The following is a 23,516-nucleotide window of genomic DNA, read 5'->3' as shown; positions in this document are numbered from 1 at the left end:
GAACATCCTCCCCATCGTGCTGTTTTGGGTCCTGCTGGGCTTCGGGACCCCAGCACTGCAGGGCTGGCTTGCTTTGTTTTTCAAACTTTAATGCCAAACTTTCTTTGGCGAGTAATTTTCACGTTTGAAGGAGTTTGTCCAGCTAAAAGACAAACAATATGCAAGCGTAACACGTTTCAAGGAGCAGCAGAAATCCACAAAGATGCTTAAAAATAATTAAGTAAAATAAACTTTATCTTAATAATTTCATGTAGGGAGTAAAGACAGAGGATTTTCTTGTAACACCCTGTCATGTACAACATGCAATTGTTCCATAACTCTTCTCTAACGGGTTGCATGAGAGCTTGGATGCAAAGTAGCCGCGTGGAGATGGGGAAGATCCTCCAGGAATTGCTTTGCATGTGGAAATGAATTTCAGCTCAGCCACTTCAGAACATTTTTTTTTGTTTACTTTCCACTGACATGAAATCAGCCGCGATTGCGTCGCATGCGGGATTGGTTAGCCGGTTACATAATGCTTAATAAATCCAAGAGAAATAATATAAAACACATCACCCATTCTGGGAAGAGTAACAGTATCTCAGCCGGTGTCACTAACCCGCCCAGGCCAGGCATCGGCGAAGCATCTGAACTGATGCTGGGGGGATGCAGGGTTGTGCCGCTGCATGACAGATGCAATTAGGAGAAATGCTTGTGGCACGTTTAGAAGCCTTGAAGACAGACAGATTGCCCGGGCAGACCATGTGTAATGGTAAGGCTATATCAAAAAGCAGAGCTCCCGCTCCCGCAGGGAGGGCAGCTCACCCTGTCCCGCAGGGCAAGGCAGGCACGTGCTTACGTGCCCAGCTCCAGCTGTATCTGCTGCTTGTGTAAGGTATTACTTCACCCTATTAATTTTCCTCTGAGTACTTCATAAAATCATAACGGCCCTGTAAACAGAAAGAGCAAGATTTGGTGATTAAGTTATTTACCGCAGACTATTTCCACAGTGGTGCTGTGGAGGAGAGAGGACATTTCGTTGAGATGTCAGCACTGGTGGTCCCCAGGGGAGCGAGAAGGAAGGGAGACAACCCAGGATGGGGCTGCCAGGCTAAACAAAAAGCAGTGGTGCTGACTCGCACCCAAAAAAATGGGGTGTGCAGGAAGACGGCAGGTACCTCTGGCTCTGCAGTGCCAGTGCCCCAGCTCTCCCGGGAAAGCTGTCCAAGCCGTGGGTGCGTGGCCCCAGGCACACTCCACTGCCTTGCACTGACCAGCTCTTCTCCTCCTTTCCCACATTTCCCTGCCTGCTCCGCTCCCCTGCTTTGCTTTTACTCCCAGGGGAGATCTGCTGCCGCCTTCACCCACGCTGCGGTTAAATACCAACAGAGGAAAAGCTAGGGATGAAGGGGTTAATTACTACAGGCTCAGCACGAGCCAAGTCTGTAAGTGACTCCCTATTGCTATTTCGAAAAGAGGCTGCCTGGAAAGGGAAAGGAAAAAAAAAAAAAAAAGAGAAAGGTTTACTTTACAACCATCATTATTTCATCTGCAGAGTTTATACAATGGAAAATAAAAGCCAGGGTACGCGAAGTCAAATCATTTCTGTTTCATTAATGGTATGGAAATCGTTTTGTTTTTATAGGGGAAAAACGAATGTGAACTTGATGTGTGTGTGCGCGCGCGCGCATGCAACTCCCTTCATTGCAAAGGGCAGAGCAGTGAAATCCAGAAATAAAAAATGACTCAGAGGCCGTAGGATCTATGAGTCAGTTGAGCTGTTGTTGTTTTTAAACACAAGCGAGAGCACAATATGGCAGATAATTGCCCGTGCAGCCCTTCCATCGCAGGCGTCCCCGCCGGCCCCGCCGTCCTGCGGCAGCGCGCCTGCTCCCTGCCAGCCCGCCCGGGCGGTGGGCATGGACACCGGCCGGACCCTGCACCAGCACCCAGACCTCAGGGACCCAAAGAAGGGCCCAGAGGGGTGGAGCACGGGTGGTCCCAGCAGGAGCAGCTTTGGGGGACAGCAAGTGACATCTGGGGCAGGAAACTTGACATCTCCTGGAGGGGAAGCCTCTTGCTGCGGGCGCAGGAGAAGGGTCCCTGGCACTGCCTGATTTCAGTGCCTTGGGCGTGAGCAGGGCGGGCTGTCGCGGTGGATGGAGGAGACAAGCGGCTCCGAGGGCAAATGGAGGAGTGTGGGCTCAGGCGCTCTCCCCCTGTCCTCGCCTGCAGGCACAGACATCAACCGACTGAAATCAAAGAGAAACCGCTCCGGCCAAATCCGCCCCACTGAGTGCGGGGCATCACCTCGCTGGTCCCGGTGCTCCAGCTCACCCGGCCGGTGCTGGCTTTGTTGGGGCGTGACCCCGGGGTACCTCTGTATGAAGCATCCCAGTGCTCCAAAAGCAGAGTCATTGCACTGACCTGTAGATAACTTGCAAAAGGTACCCAAGAAATACCAGAGATTACCAAAGCAGAAGGACAGACAATATTCTGCAGAGCTCGTCTCTCCCCAGGGTGAAGTTAGATCATGATGTAATTTAAGCATCTGAAAGAGATTGGAGAAGTCTGCTGGTACGATCCATACCCAATTTACTTTGTAATGGGACTAAGCAGTATTTGCTAAACACTTAATTTAAAGGGATATTTTCACAAAGGAAAAATAAGTGGTGGAATAAGTCAGTTACCAGCCTGTTTGAAGAAGGTCCAAGGAAACCAGAAATGTATACTGCATGTCTTTCTGGCACTGGGAAGCGCTGATGTCTAATGCAATCAAAATCGGCCCTTTTTTATTCACCAGGAAACATTACTGGCTCATTCCTTGCTCCATACTGTACTCTGCCAAGTACCGTATTTATTATGCAGGATGATGTGGGACCACATACCTGAGGGCACAGCCTGGTCCTCTGAACTGAATGCAGCCTGGGCGCTGCTGGGTTTCCTGGGGGAGCCGGGGGCTTGTGTCTTGCAGGGGCGAAAAGATGATAATAAGTTTTTTCAGCTCCGTTTGGTCTGCTCTACCTCTCCTACAAAGATGAAGATACAGTGTTTGTAAAACACATGGATGGAGAAGAGCGGCCCAATATTAAAAACCTCTTTGGTTCAGCAGCTGAAAGTAGCATCAGATCCCACCACTGGAGAACAGAACTGTGCTGGAGGAAGCCAAGCTGCACCCGAAATAAAAGCACACACCAGTTCTGGGGAGATCCTGCAGCACTGTGGGATGCCGCAGTGAGACCAGGTGCTTTACACCAGATCAGATGTAGATCAAGCTGGAGGTGACTGCGGGAAATCTGGGATCTCTGTTACACAGGTCATGCTGGACAATTGCGATGGGGACTTCTGACCCTGCATAGGATCTCCTGGAAATCAGGGACATAGGAATGACCCTGACGTAGCCCATTCGTGGCAGTGGTGGTTGCTTCATGGAGGAGGCAGCTCGGGAGTAACCTGCCAATGGAGAACACCAAAGCCCTGGTGTTCTCACATGGGTCAGCAAGAAAACAGAGCCCATCAGCCCTGCTGTTGTTTTAATCTTAGAAAGAAGTACTGTATATAATAGGGAAGGAATTTGTTGTTCTCATAATAATTTTATGAGAGGCTCTGTTATTGTGTAGTCATGTCATTAGCCATGGATGAAAGCCCAAGGCAAAGACTAATCCTAAACTCGGCGGTGGACGAAGGACTTGCTGATGAGCCGGGGCTCACCCAGGTGGGAAAGGAGGTCTTGGCGCAGGTTGAGTTTCCATCAGGGCACCTACCTGGGGGTTTCCAGGAGCAACGTGGCTGCAGGGGTTTGATAGAGGTGCTCCCCTATCCTGCACTTAAGTGTGCTGCTGATTAGAGAAAGCCGTGGAGCATGGCAGCTAATCTCCCGGGCCTCAGTCTCTCTGAGTGCAAAGCCTGGGGATTACAGGTTGACTGACCTGCGTGGAAAAGATGATGTAAAGAGCTCCCGGAGCCGCTGCAGGAATGGCAAGCTGAGAAACCCTCTGCAACTGCTGAGTTAACATCAGCCCCATGCCAGGGTGCTTATAGATACACAGAAAAGAGGCGGTAGACCTCACTATAAAGCATTTATGACCTAAAAATGGTCAATTTTTCTTTGTCCTTGGAAAATAAAAGCAATTTAAGGGCAATTTGCTACTGAAAGATGGAGCATAATCTGAAGGTCCTATAATGGATGTCCCGTGTGGCAGAGGCCTGGTCCCTTTCCACCTCAGAGGGGGAGAGCTGGGGGGAGCAAAAGTGCCTTAATACCTCACACCAAGCACCTTTCCTTAAGCCCATCTGGTGTTTAGTTGTCACAAAACAGCATGCCAGAGAGAATATTTGAGAACTAAAACTGCTTATTCTGCCCCACAGTGAAAATGCATTGCCTGCACGTGCCATCGCTTTGGCTACGAAGGGCTTTCTCCTTCCCTGTAACGAATGCACCGTGCCTCCACCTCCGTGCACCCCAGGCTTGCTCCTTAGTGATTTACCCTCTTTGGGGACTGCAGCGTGCAGAAAGCTGGAGCCAAAGTTGGGTGGTGGATGACCTACCTGCTCTCTGGGGCTGCATTGGTAGAGACGAGCTAATAAAAACCCTGTTTATCCCGCTGGGTTCTTACAGTTGCAGTCACCATTGGCAGCTGAGCACCTGGCAAGCGAGGAAAAAGCTCATCTGTTGGGAGCTGACTGCTTCCGTGGCTGCAGTGATGGGACCGGTATAAAATTCTCTTGGAGAGCTGTTTTAGATGACTCTTTTAGGGGGGAAGCAGATGGGTTATTGACTATGGCAGTGGTGCTTCCGTGGGCCTTGCAGATGGCCGAGCGGAGAGTGTGGATGCCCTGTGGGCAATGAGAGGCTGGAAGGCTGCTCCCATACGCATGAAAAAACATCTCAGTGTCCTTGGGTGGTGGTATCAACCCTGCTGCTCTTGCAGGAGAGACTCGGGTACTTTTGGCATAGTTGTTTCCTTTATTCCTCTACTTGAAAATCATCTCATATTCTCTCAGTAACCTCTCTGGGGTCCCAGTTACAGATACTGGAAGGCTTGATCCTGCTCTCGTGCACAAGAGAACAAGCTTTCCTATTGATAGGAAGCCAAGCTCACTGTGAGCCCACCTATCGGTGACTTCAAACCATCTTTCCAACTGTCGTTCCACAATAACTTTGACTAACTGTACTATTTATTGGCTCACATCACATCCTTATGGCTTCAATTTATTTTTGGAAACTCAATCCACATTTAATTAGTTTATAGTTTGTTCCAAGTTTTGCTTATCCAGCTTTTTTTTTTGTCTTTTTTTTTTTTTTTTTTGAAGTTTGTATTTTGATGTTTAGCATTTGCCTTGGCAACATCTGGAACCCCTTTATGGAAGTGTATTGTTACTTTTACTGCTCGTGCAGCTTTATTAAATCATCCGAGTATTAATATTGAAAGTGTTCATCTGGGTCTAATCAGGGCCAAGATGAGTGATGTGGCAGTTAAATTGTACCTACGAGCTAATGGTTCAAGGACACAAAGTCCTGAAGAAACTTGCAGTGAGCTTTGTGCTCTTCTTTTTAGCTTCCTAGGAGAAAAAGGGGGGTGGGGGGAAGAGATATTCCTGCTCTGACCTTTCTTGCAGAGCAGATAACAGAATCACAGCCTGAGCTAGTTTAGAACAATTTGTCTCCAAAGACTTTTGCCGGGTTACCGCTATATTTCTGGATCTCATTTCCATATTTAACTCTTTCATCTGCCCTGACTTCTCTGCTCTGCAGTGCAAATGACTGCCAAGTCAAGATCCCCACCACATGCACCAGTACAAAACTGCCGGGACTGACGTTTGGCTCTGAGACCTCAAGCAAACCCTTGATATAATTAAGTAAATAACATACCCGGTGGGTATAAATACATAAATAACAAACCCCATCACTCTTCTGCATCAGTGACATCTGCAACCTGGACTTGTCCATTTGCTTCTCCTCTGCAGGGCCTCCAAATATCCCTGGGATGATGGAGCTGAGCCCACGGTCCTGCACAAGCGTGCTGCGAGCACAGCATGAGCCAGGGCATGGATGGGTTTAGCTGAAAGGGTGAAAGAAGAAACGTGGCAGCGACACCACCAGAGCACAGCCCTGGGTGTGGTAGGGCTGGGTTTTGGGGAGAGAAATCAATTTACCTTCAATTCTCTGTTCCCACGTAATAACACCGACAGAGTTTGTAGAGCGTGGTGGCTGTCGCTGCAGCTCGAGAGCCCCATGCAAACGCTGGGCTTAACTTCTGATCCACCTCCAAGACTCTCATCCTCGAGAGGAGTTTTGCCTGGGATCCTGAGAGTCCTGCCCTGGCAGAGCGAGGCAGGGAGGCGAGGGTAGCTTGCGCTGGCTGCAGGTGCTTCAAATCCCAGCTGAAGTCATGATTTTGGTAGCTAACCCTTGGATGGATGTGGGGTGTTGGGTCTGTTGAGGTCACCCATAAAATCCCCGGGTGCCTTGGCAGGGCCAGAGCATCCCCATAGACGGGGGCGATGCTGAGCGAGAGGTTGTGGGCAGCATCCTCACCCGGTCTGCTCCCGGCTGCCCCACCGCCTTCCACGACACGATCCCTGCTGAGCCACGCTTTAAACCTTGCATGGGTCATTTAAACCAAAATTTCCTCCTTCCAGCCTTCAGATGCAACAGGCTTTTCTTCTGCAGCCAGGTTTCCCCTCCGCTGTTAACCTTGGCCCTACGTACGAGGCCACGGGAGCTTGTAAATGGTTTATTTCTGTGTGGGAGCCTTCCAGCAGCTCTTTTACGGCTGTCGCATGGAGGGGGGTCTGGCCAGCGAGGGAAGCGGACCAGGCACGTGAGTTGCTGTCAGAGCAGACTGCACGTCCTGGATTCAGGAAGCAGAGATGTTAAAAATCCCTTTTTGCTTTTGGGGCAGTATATGTGTTAAAAAGGAAAGGGACCGTATGGTCGGTCGTTGGCCACGGGCAGGTTGGAGATGTGACTACCAAGAATGCGGGAGGTCCTGCAGGTTGCCCACAGACCCAGGGCAACCCATGCTTCTCTATCAGCAGGGCCTTGCTTGCAGGGGCTGAGGCTTCGCAAGCCACAGGCAGGGATTTTGCAATATGTTTCTCTTTTGCATTCACGGCTGGTGATGGAAAACCCCTGTGATGGCTGTTGCAGCACAGTGAGCCACGACTGCCCTTCTCGTAAGTGCTGGGAGCACCCAGCGCTGCAGGGCGGCTCGGGGAAGCAGCAGACGGAGAAGCACAGATGGCCCAAACCTTCAAAAAATTAGCTGCTGTAGTTCAGGTTCCTACCTGAACGCACTGGAGTGTATTTATTTAAGTAAAAATTTATAAATATGTATTTCTACATAAGCCACTTAGTGGCTTCTTTTTTGGGGGGGGGGGGGGGGGAAGGCATTTAGCAGCCTTAAAACAGGAAGTTTAAATTTAGCTGGGATTTATCCCTTAACCGAGCATAGTTCATTCACCCTTTGTATAAAAATAGAGATAATTTTATGCCTGTGAGATACACGCAGAGCAGCTCCACACAGGCAGCGGTTACTCCTGCTGCTGCGGCCAGATCCAGCACTTTAGGGGCAGGAGCATCTCACGCCGGGCCAGGGCAGAGCGGGCGACAGAGACCTGGAGGGAGCAGCCCCTGTTGCCCCAGAGCTCGGGAAGTCTCAGCCCATCGTTTATTGCCAAAACCACAGATGCTCGGGGAGCGGGTGGCAAACACATTTCCCGGCTTGGGCTCGTTGAATGGGCAGAGGGAGGATGAGGAGGCAGCAGGAGAGAAGGGAGCTGCCCTAGCCTGGCCATGCATCCCTCCCCAGCACCTCTCTCCCCCCAGGGAGGGAAATAAATGAAGTTTTCAGGCATGCAGAGACCTGGAGATGTCCCTTTTCGGACACTGCATGCACTCAGGATGAAGGGAGATGCCAATTTGAGCCTAGGTTGTAGAGGAAGAAATAAACTTCCCCTTGATGTTAAATGGTATGGGAAACACAGAAAGAAAACGCAGTTCTTTGTGGCTTCCAGGCTCCGCAAAGCTCTCGTCCAGCGGGACCCGCCTCCGCACCGCCAGCATCCCTCCATCTCCTCTAGGCTTTGGCATAATCTAAAGCACATTTGACCAAACAATGGAGCAAAATGAAAGCTATAAACAAACGCATGGAGAAACAGGGTCGGTCTGGGCTCCTTCTCCACTGGTTGTGCAAATTGCTGAAAACGGTGGTTATTCTTCCCCACTCCGGGCAAGCAGGGCCACGCTCACCCTCCGCTGCCTCTCTGCCCCTGCAGCCTGCAGCGCCGGCGCTCGCCGCAGCCTGAAGACCAACCTGTGCAAGTGGTGCGACTCCACGCCGCCGGCCTGCGAGGAGAAGGTGTGCTACAGCAACTGCAACCTCAACTCCTACTGCGAGGACCCCTACGAGATCTGCGTGGCCATATGGTAAGCGGCGATTCCTGCATCAAGGGGGGATGCAGGGGAAAAAAAGGGGTTCGCGGGGCAGCAGCTCGTGGGAACGCACATGTATGAACCCCTGCACTTGAATTATTGCCCGTTAAATAATTCAGGAATTTCTCTTCCTCTCCCTTTGACTCCATTATAATTAAAACTACAATTTGCTGTAAAAAATTATTTGGTCTGCCCTATAATTAGTACCAGTTTATTTTCTAAATAAATTAAGCCTTTAAGTGCCTGACACAAAGTGTGGCAAGTTTCCTGTGGCACCTCTAAACCCCCATAAGCCCCTGAGTTTAGCTTTACAAGCTGAACCCAAGGGCAAAACCAACAGCCCTGACCCCTAAGCCCACGATGTCCCCCTGCATCAGGCTGGTGAAACCCCGGTTCAGGTGCAGGGGTGCAGCCAAGGTCTGTCCCCATCTGGCGCATGGACGACTAAGCTGGTACCAAACTGGGGTTTAACCCACCTCCTTCCCATCCCCTAGGAAAAGCCTTCTTCTGTTTCTGCGGCAGATGCCTGGAAGGGAAACTCAATCTCGCATTTTAGGCCAAGCATACGCCGTGTTGTTTGGCCCGGAAGAGTGCCTCCCCCAGCTTTCTGGTACCCATGAGCAAAACTAAAAAAACATCCATTTTGCGTCTGCCCAGAGCGATTTTCCTCCTCTTTCCCTTTTAATTTGGCTGCCAAAGTGAAAGCCAGCCAAGCGCTTATCGCTAGGCTTTATCTCAACCTGCTAATTAGCGTGAATGCTGTACGCCCCGCTTTCAGTAGGAGTTTTCCTCAACATAATTGTTGCATTATGGACTTAAAAAAACCCAAAACACAAAACCAACAAGGAACCCAAACAAACAAACAAAATCCACCCCCTGCCCCAAATTCCCCTACACACACACGAGGAAGCCACCTTAAATCCTGGGTAGGCAATCCAGCATCTCTCTGGTTTTTCCCATTGAGAGCCTACACGTACAAGAAAAAGCAAGACCCCTGCAGCATAGATCCCCACGCCAGGAAAGCAATCCCACGGCACAGGACGGGGCTGCACCTTGCACCATGTATCAGATGGGGTGAGGCAGCTGCGGGGTCACAAATAACCTGCTGGCCCCACAGCCTCCTCCTAGCATCTCCCACCCCATCCTAAGACCCATCCTGAGATGAAGATCCCTGCAAGCTGGGCTTACCTCCAAGCCAGCCTTGCTGCCCATTCCTCATTTTCAGAGGCGTATTTGGATCATCTGAACTTGTCCTGCGTGGGTATCACAGTCACAGCAGCAGTTTTGGCCCCATGCTCGTAAGCAATGTGCTCACGTCCTCCAGCATGCCCAGCCTGGGCAGTCCATGGAGGAGGGATCGCACCCTCCTAGGACTCTTCATCTGGAAGCTCCTCTGACAAATTACCTGGGAATCCAAAGAAAATGTGGGGAGCACTGAAACTGCAGGATTTCACCAGGGAGAGGATGACAGATTTGTGTTCTTCCCCCTACTTTTACGTCTGACTTCCCAGCTGACCTCAAAGGCATCGTGAAACCTCTCCATACCTTCACCCTCCCACTTTGCACCACTAGGTTGGGAAGCAGAGGCTGTCCCTGGAAAAGTAATTAATGGTTGTAATTTCCTTTGAACGTCCCTAGGAGTAGTTGCAACACTCACCAGCCGCCCGTAGCCTGTGTGGAGCCGACCATTCCCATCACTCGTCCTTGCCCTGGGGCTGCCCCGCAAACCTGACCAGGGCTGGGTTATCCTGCCTCCTCTGGGGAAGGCTCTGGAAACAAGGGTCAAACCCTGGTGCTCCGCTCTTAGTTCTTAAATAGGTCTAATTACCCACTGGCTCTACAAGGCAGGCGCCGATCCTCCCCGTAGGAGAAGGGCCGCATCCCGGGTTGCGATTCCCCGGTGGTGCTGGCAGGGCTGGAGCCATCCATCCCCGAGCTTTCCAGAATGTCTCACATGCCATGCCAGCAGCCTGTGTAAGCTCTGCTCCGGCTCTCTGAGGGTGAGATGCTCCATCACGACACCAACAGCTGCCTCTTAATCCCATCTCCAAGCTCCAGCTCCTTTCAGCTGCTACCATCTGCCGCACAAAAGGACATAACCCAGTTCATGCTTGGCCAATCCTAAATGCACCTGGGCAGCCCAGTTTTTTAGGATCTCCACCATTTGCTCCCCAAACCTCTTCCCTCACCCAGCTTGGTAAACAGCAGGTGGAGATGAAGCCATGGGTCCAACAAGGATGACTCCACCACACACCAAAAGAAGGGAGCTCCCACGCACCGCGACGTGGCTGTGCCAGACCTTCTAGCCAAACCCCCTCGTGTTGAGGCAATGCTGCCCAAATCCGTTGGGAGAGCTGGGGTTTTCCAGCAAAATGAGCTCCCTGTGCTTGAGGAGTCGGGCAACGGCCAGAGCCAAACCTATCCTTTTGCCCAACCCTACATGTGACACTTTTCCATGGCTTTAATGGGAGCCCAAACTAGGTGCTGCTGAGCAAAAAATGTGGCATGTGAGAAGGACCTAACCTGGCTGCTGAGGACTGGCAGTTAAAAAAGGTCTAAGGACTTCAGCACTATGGAGCTAGACCTGATGCTATGAGCCACGTTTCAGCGAGTAATCAGAGTTTCATGAATGAGACATTTTGGTAACAAACCTTGAAATATTTCACCTGTTCTCTCTGCGCTTGCTGAACACTCGTGCGCAGTTAAATGCAACACAGGCACTGGGATATTTTGCACCTTCATTCCAGAAAGGGAAAAATCGCTTGGGAATTCTTCATCCCCCCCAGCTCCTGTCTCTCAGCTGGTGGGAGGGATGTCTTGGTCTTGCCTGGCTCATGTTATGACCATCTCCGACACAGGGTGTGTTACACCGAGCTGAAGAAATACACAGCGATTAAAAAAAAAAAAAAAAAGCAGGTCTGTCCTTTCTTTTTGAAACAAAGAACAAATTCCCAAGAAATTACGCTTTTACCTCCCCCTTAATTATCTAAATGGAAATAAGGAGGAGCTAGAGCTTATTTGCTATCGCATCCATGGCTGTGCCAAGCCCCAGTGCTCCTCTGCCCCAGACCCAGTGAGGACTGGGACATCACCGGGTGACACAGCAGGTTTCATTTGTAGTTGTTCACAGTATAAATGCAGACACAGCCCCATGGCTGGGGAATCGTATCACCTTCACGTTATAATTTGGCAGCTCCAAAGGTCAAGCCATTTCTAGAAATAGCCCCAACCAGTGACTGAAGGGCTCTACCACCGCAGGTTGCCGGAGGCAGGAGCAAATGGTCCTGCAAGGATAGGGTGCAACAACCAGCAATTAGCCCAGAGAGAGCCCAGGCAATGAGACGGCATTTATGGGCTCCACCTGCACGCACTGGTTGAGAGGACCAGAAGGGAACCACAAGCCAAGCGGTCACTGGCAAGCAAGCATTTTGGGCCCCACATCCCCTGCCTCTCCCCTGCACAGGTGAATTTTGGGCAGCAGAGACCCCAGCCCCTGCTGAAGCAGAGATGTTATGACTTGTATTGCAGCAGAGGTGACGTACGAGGTGGGACCCTCATTTTGGAGGGTTTCCTTAGGACCGTACAGCCCCACAACCTACTGGCCTAGCAGCTGATGTTAGTAAAAGAGGAATTTTGACCCAAATCCCATGCAAGGCACTCAGCCTTAGGGTTGGCACTACCTGATCCAAGGCATGATTATGAACTGGTGAATTATCTACTGGAAACAATCAGAGTCTCTGGCTCACATCCTACTATTGGCGTGTGCTAAACATTTCTCTTTTCACCATTTGGAAGAGACAAAGGGCTTTAACAAAGCCCCTCCAAAGTACACCTAATTAGAATTATACCAGAGCCACTGCAAACAAGTCATTCCCTGCACTCCTTAAAACGAATGATCTTAAAACCAGGTTTAAGATGACACGTAGGTGACACAAAGGCTGAGCTGCTAGACTAATGCTTTGTTGGTTCCTTTGGCACGCGCAGGAGACAGGACAACGAAAGCATCAGGATCAGCACGCTCTGCCACAATCCCCACCGCCCCATCGAAAACCTCATGGTCCCCAACTACAACACCTCGCGCTGCATCATGACCCATCAGCCCAGCGAGGATGGGATCATCTACATCTGCGGCTGCGTGGACGAGCAGGAGTGCAACGATAAACTTATCTTTGAAAACCACACCAATGGTGAGTACTTTTGTTAATGTTATCTATGGAGGAGAAGCACCCAACGCTAACGACAAATGACTAGTATTTCCAATAGAGTAGGACGTGCAATGCCAGAGGAGATCTTTCAGCATTTTCTTTGACCTCCCTATATAAAAGCTAGGTAAAATTTTTACCCCGTTACTGAACCCAGTATTTTGTCTGTGGCTAAACCATCCCTCCCAACAATGCCTCCAGCCTTGGTCTGGAAACATCAGGTGATGGAAAATCCATCGTATCTCTTGGTAGGCTGTGCCCTTCAGCGCAGGGCGAATCAACCGGGGAACCCAAAAGCTGACGTAACCCAGCGTGAGTCAATGCTCTGAAAGCTTTAAATAAATTGCGTCGGAGCAAATCCCGCCCCGGCGCACCCACGGGAACCGCTGGCGTCCACCACGGCTGCAACCCAAAAAAGTGGTAGTGCCAGGGCGCGGGGCTCCACATGCGGCAGTGCCTCCCCTGCCGCTCTCCTGGGGGTTTCTGCAGCGGTGTTTCTCTCAGGCGGGGACAGCCAGAGCTGCCCCGGTGCTGTACACATACGTGAGCGTGACTTGGCACGCCTGTAGATGCTTCTGCAGATGGCTGGGGATCCAACAGGAGCTGTAAATCCACAGGAGGGAAAACTAAGAGGCAGCTCGTTTCTCTACCTCAGGAGGGTCATATATTTTGGAAACGCTTCCAGCTAGATCCCAAGCCTCTGGGGGCTTGTCCAAACCTCCCTAACTCCAAGTAGACCAGGTTTATCCAAGTGCCCATCAAGAATCTGACCCGTAACAAAAGCAAAGTGAAACCCCTCCAATTTTCCATAATTACAGAGCAACGAGATGCTGAAAGTGAGCCTAAGCATAACCTGCAAGTCAGCAGCATAGCTTCTCCCACAACACAGGGAAAAAAGAAAAAAAAAGAAAAAAAAAATCACATAAAATGCAAATTCTCAGAACAAACAAGCCACTTTTAATGAAGGCAAATGACGCTAAATTTGGCAGTTCTTTGCTGCTTCCTGAGCCAAACATAACAGGTACACACACTTCTAGGGAGAGATAGTCAAATCCCAAAGCTGATGCTGAGATATGTAATTTCACACAAAAATGACAACTGGCTCATTGGAAACACTGCCTCCACCGAAGGCTTCCACAAACAACCTCCTCCTGCCAGCCGGCACGTAAAGGGCTCAAACTCGGAGCGAGGGCAGTGCAGACCTTAACCAGTTATCTCCTCTTTGATTTGGTTTGTGGGGCCAGCTTGGCAAGCCCCAGGCTCGTGACCCCATTGTTTACATCCTTTTCTTCTGCTTTAAGGGATTATTTGCATTTTAAATATTAACTTACGGTCATCTTCAATCATACAGACAACCACTGAGCAGAGAAATATCTAATACAGATGAGCACTTCTCTGGCAGCTGAAGCAGGCAGATTTTTTCCCATTTCTTGATTTCTTAAGCCCTGCTTTCAGGTCTGGCCTGCTGGGGGGCATTGCCCTAGCACCGGGGCTGCAGGGACCCCATCAGAGCTCAGAGACAACCCTAATGAACACGCGGAGGCGTCATTTCCTAAAGCCGTGCAAGCGGGAGCCCAGTGGACACCTTGGGAAGATGCTGGGTAAGGTTGAGCATGCAGAGTCCTTTCCACCCCTGCACCAGCTGAGCCTGGCCCTGGAGGTCCATCTCCCTTCAGCAGGGATGGAAAGACCCACGCAGCGATGCTCAACAAGGCGTGGGTTTACAGACCCGCAGTTATGGCCAGAGCAGCTACGTTTGCTCTCCGTGGAAGGGGTCTAAGCCGTGCCGCAACCCCTCTGTATCAAAGGGCTTGCCCTCAGGAAGGGGCATCCTCATGAAGGAATTTGCTGAAGTTGTGTTAAACTTCCCCTTTCCAGGACTGGTGCACGCAACTCCCTTAAAAATATCTTCTCTTTCTTCAGAGTTTCAAAGATGGGATCTTAAGCAGCGGGTAAATCCATTAAAGCAGTAGGTGATATCCAGGCCTGTTGCTTTCCAAAATAAACATATTCCTGAGTTCATTATTGATTTATATCAGTTTAGGTTGATCTTGTGGTTTGAACCTGATGCCTATTTTAGAAACGCTTTCACAGCCTTGCAGAAATTAGCTGCAGCACATTTTTTTGAAATTTGCCAAGGAAAATAGCTAAACGCTCTGTTTTTCCAGAACCTGAATTATGATCTGCACACACTGAGGTCAAGCAGCGCGAGTTTTGCTTATGGAATGATTCTTATCCCTCTTCCCTTGGGTTATTATACTTGGCAGAAAAACCTCTGAGTAAGATTTTACTTGAATATCTCTACTGAAGTCAGCATGTTTATTCCAGGAATGGCGAACATCAAAGGATCAGACAATTATATGTTGTGCGAGGGTTAGGGCTTTTTGTGTGCGTGTCCCCCCGCCGATGATCTGAAGGCTGACAGGGGTTTAAAAGAAATAAAACAAAAGCAGCCATGCCCAGCCGGTTAACGGGGGTTGGTGTTGTAACGCGGCGAGGAAGGAAATGCCAACGCTGGCAGACAACGCTGAAACAACGCTCCTTTACGCTAATTATCGTGCAAAGCAACCCAGCGCTCCCCTGGGCTCGGTGGTCCTGCGCGCAGCCCACCCCCCCCCCAGCATCCCTCCTGGCTCTCCGTGCACCGCAGGGGTCCAGCAAAGCTCCAGCCCCAAACCCCCTCAGAGCTTTGCTCCGTTCGAGCCTTGCCTCAGCTTTATCGCTGTTATTTCTGCCCCGGCTCCCCTCACCGTGAGCACAAGCGGGGCTTGGGACCCACCGAGGGGCAGCCGAGCCATTTTGGCGGCAGCAGCAGGGTCTCGCGTGCCGCACGGCCCAGCCCAAGCGATGCCGGCCAGCGTCCTGAACCCTCGCTTGATACACGGAGCTAAATTTGAGACCTAAACCCAGCAGCCCGCTTAATAACTGCCTACATCTGGGTTCTTTGCCCGGATGGGGTTTGCGCGCAGCACGCATGGCGGCCCCGCAAAGGGCTGCGCTTCATTAACGGCTTCGCATATTTTCCTCCTCCGCGTGATGAAAACGAGCTGTTGCAGACCCGCGGCGGCAGCACCCTCGCCTTTGCTTTCCTCCCTGCAGGCTACTCCATGCTGCAGAGCAAAGAGGTGATCCCGGTGGCCGCCATCAGCCTCCTGCCGCCGCTGCTGGTGGCGGTGATGATCACGGTGACGTTTTACCTCTGCCGCACGCAGAAGCGGCGCAAGAGGGCCAAGGCGTGGGGAGGGAAACCGGGACAGCCGCCGGCGCTGCCAGAGCCCGGGAGGTCTGCCGAGCGGGAGGAGAAGTTATCCGTGCTGATGGATGAGAGCCCGGCCAGCCCCAGCCCCGCCGGCGCCGGCAGCCGCCCCGCCGAGCTGCTCCCCATCGAGCTGGACGAGATGGTGGGCAAAGGGCAGTTCGCGGAGGTGTGGAGGGCCAAGCTGAGCCACAGCCGCTCGGGGCAGTACGAGACGGTGGCCGTGAAGATCTTCCCCTGCGAGGAGTACTCCTCCTGGAAGAACGAGAGCCAGATCTTCACCGACGCCAGCCTCAAGCACGACAGCGTCCTGCGGTTCCTCACCGCCGAGGACCGGGGCACGGGGCCCCGCCGGGAGTACTGGCTGATCACTGCCTACCACAGCCGGGGCAACCTCAAGGACTACCTTTCCCACCACGTCCTGAGCTGGATGGACCTGCAGAAGATGGCGGGCTCCCTGGTGAGCGGGGTGGCCCACCTCCACAGCGACTACACCGCCTGCGGCAGGCCGAAAATCCCCATCGCCCACCGGGACATCAAAAGCACCAACGTCCTGGTGAAGAACGAGCAGGAGTGCGTGCTCTGCGACTTCGGCATCGCCATACGCCTCGACCCTTCCCTCACGGTGGACGACTTTGCCAACAGCGGGCAGGCAAGTATGACCCGCCGGCAAAGGGGACCCTTTGCAAACCACCCCCGGTCGCCCCACGGCCGAAGTCCTCGCCCACCCCTGCTAATGCCTCTCTCCTCTTTGCGGGCAGGTGGGCACTGCCAGGTACATGGCCCCGGAGGTCCTGGAGTCCAGGGTGAACCTGGAAGACCTGGAGTCTTTCAAGCAGATGGACGTCTACTCCATGGCCCTCGTTTTGTGGGAAATGGCCTCCAGATGCGAAGTGGTAGGAGGTAGGAGCATCGCACCAGGGTTGCCACGCGCCTTTTTGCTCCCTCCCTCCCCGTACGGGGACGTGGCTCGCTCCCACATCCCCACCGATGGCACGGGACCTGATTTGGGGTGGCTCGGGTCTCTGCAGGGCTGCTACGAGCTGGCGTAGCAGATCCTCCCCCACGGCTGCCTGCCCTGGGTGCCACGGCTGGAGGGGGGCGGCTCGGTGGCCGAGGAGCAGGCCAGGACCCCAGGGGGTCATTTGGTCCAGCCTCCGCTCAAAGCCAGCCGGCCACCAAGTCACATCCCAGTCAGTGCTGGCGATGCAAAGCAAACCAAGCAGGAAAAGCCAAAGCTGCCTCCCCCTCCCCGGCCGCAAGCGCTTTTTTTTTCAGACAACACCAGAGAGTTTATGTTGCAACGGGGACTCGCAAACCCCGGCCTCTGACAGAGCCACGTCCCCCCTCACTTCCCGGAGCCACATCCTGGCATCTGAAATTGTGTGTAGCAAAACATTTAATTAACTGCCCTGCTGTTAGCCCCTGCTGCCTGCTCCCCTCTCTTCCCTTTTTAGCTCTCTCCAGTTCCTTCCCTGTCCCACCTACTTGCAATACAAGCCCACGGAGCTGCAAGAAGCTCCAACCCTCAGCAAGAAAGCTGCCCCAGCTGCCCTGCATGCCTCGCGCCCAGTGGTGGGAGACCCTTGCCTGGCTCGGATGCCCCATGCATCCTTTGCTTCTGAGCCAGCGTCCCTGGCCACCCCTCCCCACTCGTATTTCACCCGCATTCGCATCCAGGCTGGCAGAAACCCGGGTGGCCTCGCACCTCTGCCACAGGGCATTTCTCCTTGGCCTCCCATGACGTGGGGTTGCTCTTCTGGAAGGGCTATTCCTCCTCTAACCCGATCCATGCCAGGCAGCAGGAATCTGGATGCTGGTCCTGTAGTCACCTCTCCCATCTTTTACCAGCGCAACACATTTTACCTGCTCAAAATAAGCCTCACCCAAAGACAGGCCAAGTCCTTTGTAGTGCATCTCTTGGGTTCAGGAAGGTGGTCAGGTGGTTCCTCAGTCCTGTCTCTGAACAAAACCTCTACGTGAAAAGCCAGCACTACATTTCTATGTTCAAATTCTAAATTGTTTCCAGATCCATTTATTTTTTGCAGACTGATATAAACAAATGTATTCTCATCTGGTAGACCACACCAAAGCAAAGAAGTGAATGCATTAAAAACAACCTGTAATGCTGCTGTCGCTCCCTTGCAGAGGTAAAGAATTATGAGCTGCCTTTTGGGTCAAAAGTCCAGGAGCAGCCCTGCGTGGACACCATGAGGGACATCGTGCTGCATGGCAGAGGGCGACCCGAGATCCCGAGCAGCTGGCTGGTGCATCAGGTAAGCTGGGAGTAGCTGGTTCAGAAAAGAGCAACCCACATCATCCCACCTCACTAAAACAGCCTGAAAAATGATTAAAGCTATAATCAAAGCAAAAGTGGGCAGAACTCCTGGGCCCTACTTCCAGCTCCATTTTGGCTGGCTGAACCCACATAAGCCCCACTAGACCCATTTCCCTGGTGTATAAAAGCCACCAGCCAGGGGTACAGCAAAATTTACTGATCAATAGCCACGATCAGGAAGCATTCTGAATGTCAAGTGACAGTATTCAGTTATCTTGAGGATAACAGCAAAATGGAGCACTTCGGTGGAGGCTCTTCTCATGAAACAGTAAATAATTTGAGGCCACCCCACTTCTCCTCTAACCAGCGTATCCAGAAAGCTCTAGCTCAGAAGACACGCAGTCCCTCGCAGACAGCCATCTCACAGCAGGGACAGAGGGGAGGAAGGCGCATCCAGCCTCCTGCCTGCTTGGTTGTGGAGATTTCAAGCTCAAAATTACCTCTAACATGAGAGGTCATGACTTGGCATGCAAGAAGAAAGACTTCTGCTTCTACAGGGAAATGCAGAACAGGAAGCATCTCCCTCGAGTGAAACAACCAGGAAACGCACATGAAGCTGAGAGCAGGGAACCTGCTAGGTTCAAGTCTCGTCAAGGGGAAGCCTTTCACCAGCCTTCGGCTCAGAAGGTCTGAAAGCAAAGCATTTCAGCACAGAAAGCATAACCCAGTGCTCTAGAATAGAAACACTCTGGCAGTTAGAAGATGCGCTCTGTTAAAACCATCCACAAGCACACCCAGACCCACCAGCTCCAGAAACATAGCTCCCTCCTGGCCCTGACAGGGTCCTCTCTCCCCCAGGTCCAGCACTTTCTTCCACGCATTGAGGACGCAAGGGGTAACAGGCACACCAACCGTGATTTGCAGTCTTGCCTGACTTTGGTACTTCTTAAATTTCACATGTCTTGTGGAAAAACACCATCCGTTGAAAAACAATTTGGTTCATCTGCAAAACAAGCTGAAACGTTGAGCCTGCTGGCTTACAGTGCCTTGCAGTGTACAGTGCATCATCTTGCAGTATCCACCCATAAAACACACCACTACTGCTTCCACTCTGCCTGGATGGCACATCAAGCCAGGCTTTTCAAAAGGAAAGATACAATTTCATGGTCTTAGGAGGCCATGCGTTCCCTAGAGTATCTCCTCTCAAAACCATGTTTGTCCAAAGACTCGCAACTGACCTGACCGACCAAAGCTGCAAACAGCATCAAATGAATCTGTGGTTTCTGCTGGACCATGAGTGAATTTATCAGTTGGCAAGTCCATTGCTAAAGTTCACTCAGCCCTTTTCCTTGATGAAGGCAAGTACAGGAACTTCAATCAGCACTGCTACACATTTGAAGCCTTTGAGTATTCATCTCGGACATTCACCTCCCAGAGTCTCTGATAAACTTCAAAACCATAAGAAAAATATAGAGGCTTGGGTTGTCAAAAATCACGCTCTGACAGAGCCTGACCATAACTGCACTGTTTGCTGAGCTGAAGAAGGGCTGACTGCAATTGCCTCCGAGAAATAACGTTGCCGTAGTTGGGTTGGTCCAGCGTGTAAACAGAGCAAGGCTTGTAAGGTAGTAACTTTTATTAGACCACCTGATGTTCACTGGGGAAGAGGAACAGAAAAGCCACGTTGTGTTCCTGAAAGTTTGCCTCTGACTAATCTTAGCTGATCTAATAAACATCTCCTTACAAGCCTGGCTTTACATGATTTTCCGGGCATTTTGCAACCGATCTCCCAGGATGAGGCATAGGGCAGCACCATCTGCTGGGAAGCAGCAGAAAGCCACCGGTTTGTGCCACTCCTGGGGTCAACAGCTTCCAGCTGGAGGAAGCATCGGGTGACACCAGGAAAGGGTGACAAATCTCTCATGTGAATGGGAAGCACCCACAGATGTTCCCACCAATGCAAGTAAGTTTGATGCAGAGCTCCAAATACTACTTCCACGTTTCAATCATCAGGATCGCTCTTAGTCAAGTGAGGACCTACACTGTTAACCGTGGTTTAAGATTTCCAGCAAACACGAGCATTAATTTCCCTGACAAAGCTGACTCACCCAGCATGCTGCCCATCTGCAGCTCCAGGGCAACAGTTTGCAAGGCTGCACAATAAAGCCAGCTGAAGAAATTTACCCCCAAAGTTTCCCAGATAACTTACGAACGCCTGAAGCCCATGCTTCTAGCTCCCTTCACACCCCACCACATTTAAAAGGAGAAATATTTTTAAAAAGGGTTTTTTTAGGCCAGGTAAATTCCTGGATCTGGTTCATGAAGCAGCTGAACAGACTGTTGTACTGGCACAACCAAAGGACTGGTGCAGGACAGGAAGGAGCAGTGGGAGCTTAAGTCAATATTGCCGCTAAAAATATGCTTGTAAAACTCAGCATCCTTCAGAAATCCGAGATATCAAATATAAAACCCAAACTAAGTCCAGTTTGTGAGCGTAACAAGATGTTCCAGCTGTACCACTCAAAAGAGCATCATCGCTACTTACATGGCAAACTGCAAATAAATGTCATGATTTCAGGACAAAATAAGCACAGAAAATCTAATGACTAAACCATATGACAGTGCCATGTTCTGTTTGAGAAAAGGCTTATTTTTAAAAGCTTCAGCTAAGCTAGCTCGTTTTTGCATGTTAATCAATTATCCTCAAATCCTTTCAACTAAGCTAATAAATGAGTGACGTAAGAGGCACTGAAACACACCATCTGTCAGTTTTACTGCACGATCCTGTTCTCTCTAAACTGTGTCCATTATGGAAGATTTAGTATGATGACCCTTAGCAGAGAGCCATGAGTTCAGAGTAAGGTGCAGAAGGACAGATGACATGACAGTACATCTGTGCAGGACTTGCATTTTCCTCTTGTGTTGGTCCATATGAGACTTTTGGGTTCTCTTAATTGGAAATTGAGAAATACACAAAAACCACTGAAAAACATGAAGCTTTATTTAGAATAATGATTTTTCCACTGTGTTGCAACCTTGGTTGACAATGATGTGAAAAGCAATAGCACGTGATAGGAATTATATAGGCAAAGGAAGGTTCAACATAGCTTCTGGTGCTAGCTGTGTTACTAGCTTAAGAGTGGGAAAAATACCAGCTGAATACTGCCATTTTGTTCCTAAGCCCAAAATATTGGGACTCTCTTCAGAGCACTACACAATCAGAAAAAAATATATTAGTGGGAGACATAAATAACCATTGTAACTGAGAGGAACTGAATGTGTCTGGAGCACACTGAGAAGTACCCAATCCCACCTAAGCCAAGACACTATTTTGTGGTGAGAAAACAAGGTTCAGCTGCATGCTGCAATGAATATTTGGCCCAGCACACTGTTTCAGGAAACTGCTAAAACAAGAAGTCAGATTTAAGAAGTTTCATTCCAAACTTGCCTTAACACCCCCCCCCACACACACACCTCCTCCATGCAGGGCACAGGCTTGAAACCCAGAGACCTGGGCTCAGCTGCCAGCCTGCAGGTCACCATCTACACCTCTCCTGTCCCTCCTGATTTTAGGATGCTTCGATCTGAACAGGCAAGGCTGAGACAGGAGATGGAGGGCCTCTTTCCTTCCGGCCCCTATTTAAGTCCCACAGTCAACACAAACCAACTCCCAGGGAGGATTTCCAGGGAGCGTGGAAAACGCTTGGGACCAGATCCCAGGTGAGCCAAGGCTGCTGCTCTAACACAAGCAGTGCCAGTAAGAGTGCAAGCATTGGCGCTTGCCACAACTTACCAAGGCTGTTTTTCCTCCTGTGCTTAAGCTTGGCCAAAAAAAGCGTTTCTGCAGGAAGCTGTCAAAAGTATGGTAAAACGCTGTGATTGCATTAGATGAGCTTCTAGCTTCTCTTCCTCCTGCCTTCAGATCTTAATTCCAGCCCTTCTGACTGCAGGGAATGCGTTTTCTGTGTGACACCATCACGGAGTGCTGGGACCACGACCCCGAGGCTCGCCTCACTGCTCACTGCGTGGCCGAGCGCTTCAACCTGATGGCACAGATGGATTGTGACGACATCCTCAACAACAACACGGACAACGAGGCCAGCAAAACAGCTTCTCCAGGCAGGGAGCACCAGGACAGTGACGGGAGCAGAAATATGCAGTGACACAGCAGGCAAAAAGCCTCATCACAAGAAATGAGAGGATAAGTGAGAAGCATTTAGCTCATGGGAAAAAACCTCGCTCCGTTTTTCAAAATGGAACTAAGATCTAGTACATAACTTATTTATAAGGTCTGTTTCCTCCCACAGATACAATGAACTGTGGAATCAATACTTTGGTTAAAGTGCAACGTTATATATGAACTGATTTTGTACTTACTTTAAATGTATAATGATGCAAAGTATTCCTTTTATTATTTTTTAAAATAATAATGTTTAATCTTTTATTAATAAGCACCTGAATTCCATGTCTATCTTTTTAAGTCCTTCCATACTGCCATCATGACTTTCTCTCCTAACTGCTTATTCTGTACAGATCAAGACAATTTTCAGCTTTCGTTTTTTAATGGCCTCCACACACACACAAAAAAATCTGTTCTAACAGCAGAAAAACATCTTGAGATGTAACACGCCCCCAGTAGAAGAAATGCTGGCACCCAAGAAAATTACTCCTAGATCAGACAGTCCTTAATACAGTGTAAAGGCACCCGATAATCCAGTTTGCAAAAGCCTGATTTGCTGCAGCTCCAACACACCTTTTTTTCACTGGGGAACTCCTGGGTGTACTTGATAGTTCAGGTGGGTGCATGAAGCCTCTTTGATAGGGAAAAAAAAAAAAGTCACCAGTGTAGACACTGCTGTTTCACTCTAAGAAGTCTCCATACAGGATATCTAGACAACTCTTTCCCCCTATCAGTCCAGTTTCCAGCCACCTCTAGCCAATAGATCTGTGCCACAGTAATAGTGTCAACACAAATGTGTTGGCTAATTCTTCTTGCAACTCCTTTACACCCCTCTGCTGTGTTACTCAACCTGAAGAAACATGATCAGACAGAACTGGGACCTTTACTCCTGTAACCACCAGACCAAGCCAGGCTGCCTCTATAGTGGAAAGGCAATTAAGGAAAGGTAAGTCATACCTCGCTCTGAACCCTGGCCCTGTGCAGATCTTAATCCCTCCACCCTTGGGAGCAAAAGGTAATAAAAACTTTAGCTGCTACTAAGAAGCCCTGCAAGCACATACCTGACACTCACCTAGACAGAGGTATCTTTCAGGACAGCATCGGAGAGGAACACTTTGCTTGCCAGCATGCAGCTGCATGGATCAACCCCTACCAAGAGAGGGGAAGGGAGAAAACCGTACAAC

General features: G+C 50.5%; 1 protein-coding gene across 2 annotated transcripts in view; it reads left to right on the top strand.

Annotated features, from left to right (window-relative positions):
- The window catches only part of LOC104321397 (TGF-beta receptor type-2-like), a 33,667-nt gene extending 11,061 nt beyond the window's left edge, over positions 1 to 22,606 (top strand). The window contains exons 2-7 of one of the 2 annotated variants that reach the window (XM_069780910.1): positions 8,260 to 8,410; positions 12,401 to 12,603; positions 15,718 to 16,526; positions 16,636 to 16,777; positions 18,023 to 18,150; positions 22,103 to 22,606. In XM_069780910.1, coding sequence (XP_069637011.1) covers positions 8,260 to 8,410; positions 12,401 to 12,603; positions 15,718 to 16,526; positions 16,636 to 16,777; positions 18,023 to 18,150; positions 22,103 to 22,315 — 1,646 coding nt within the window. In that variant the 3' untranslated portion in view covers positions 22,316 to 22,606. Of the gene's footprint in view, positions 1 to 8,259; positions 8,411 to 12,400; positions 12,604 to 15,717; positions 16,527 to 16,635; positions 16,778 to 18,022; positions 18,151 to 22,074 lie in introns of both variants that reach the window. The other variant, XM_069780911.1, reaches the window with a different exon arrangement.
- The last annotated feature ends 910 nt before the right edge of the window (positions 22,607 to 23,516 follow it).

The sequence above is a fragment of the Haliaeetus albicilla genome, chromosome 4, assembly GCF_947461875.1.
Source record: "Haliaeetus albicilla chromosome 4, bHalAlb1.1, whole genome shotgun sequence".
Classification (NCBI taxonomy): domain Eukaryota; kingdom Metazoa; phylum Chordata; class Aves; order Accipitriformes; family Accipitridae; genus Haliaeetus; species Haliaeetus albicilla.
This window is presented reverse-complemented; position numbering and strand designations above follow the sequence as displayed.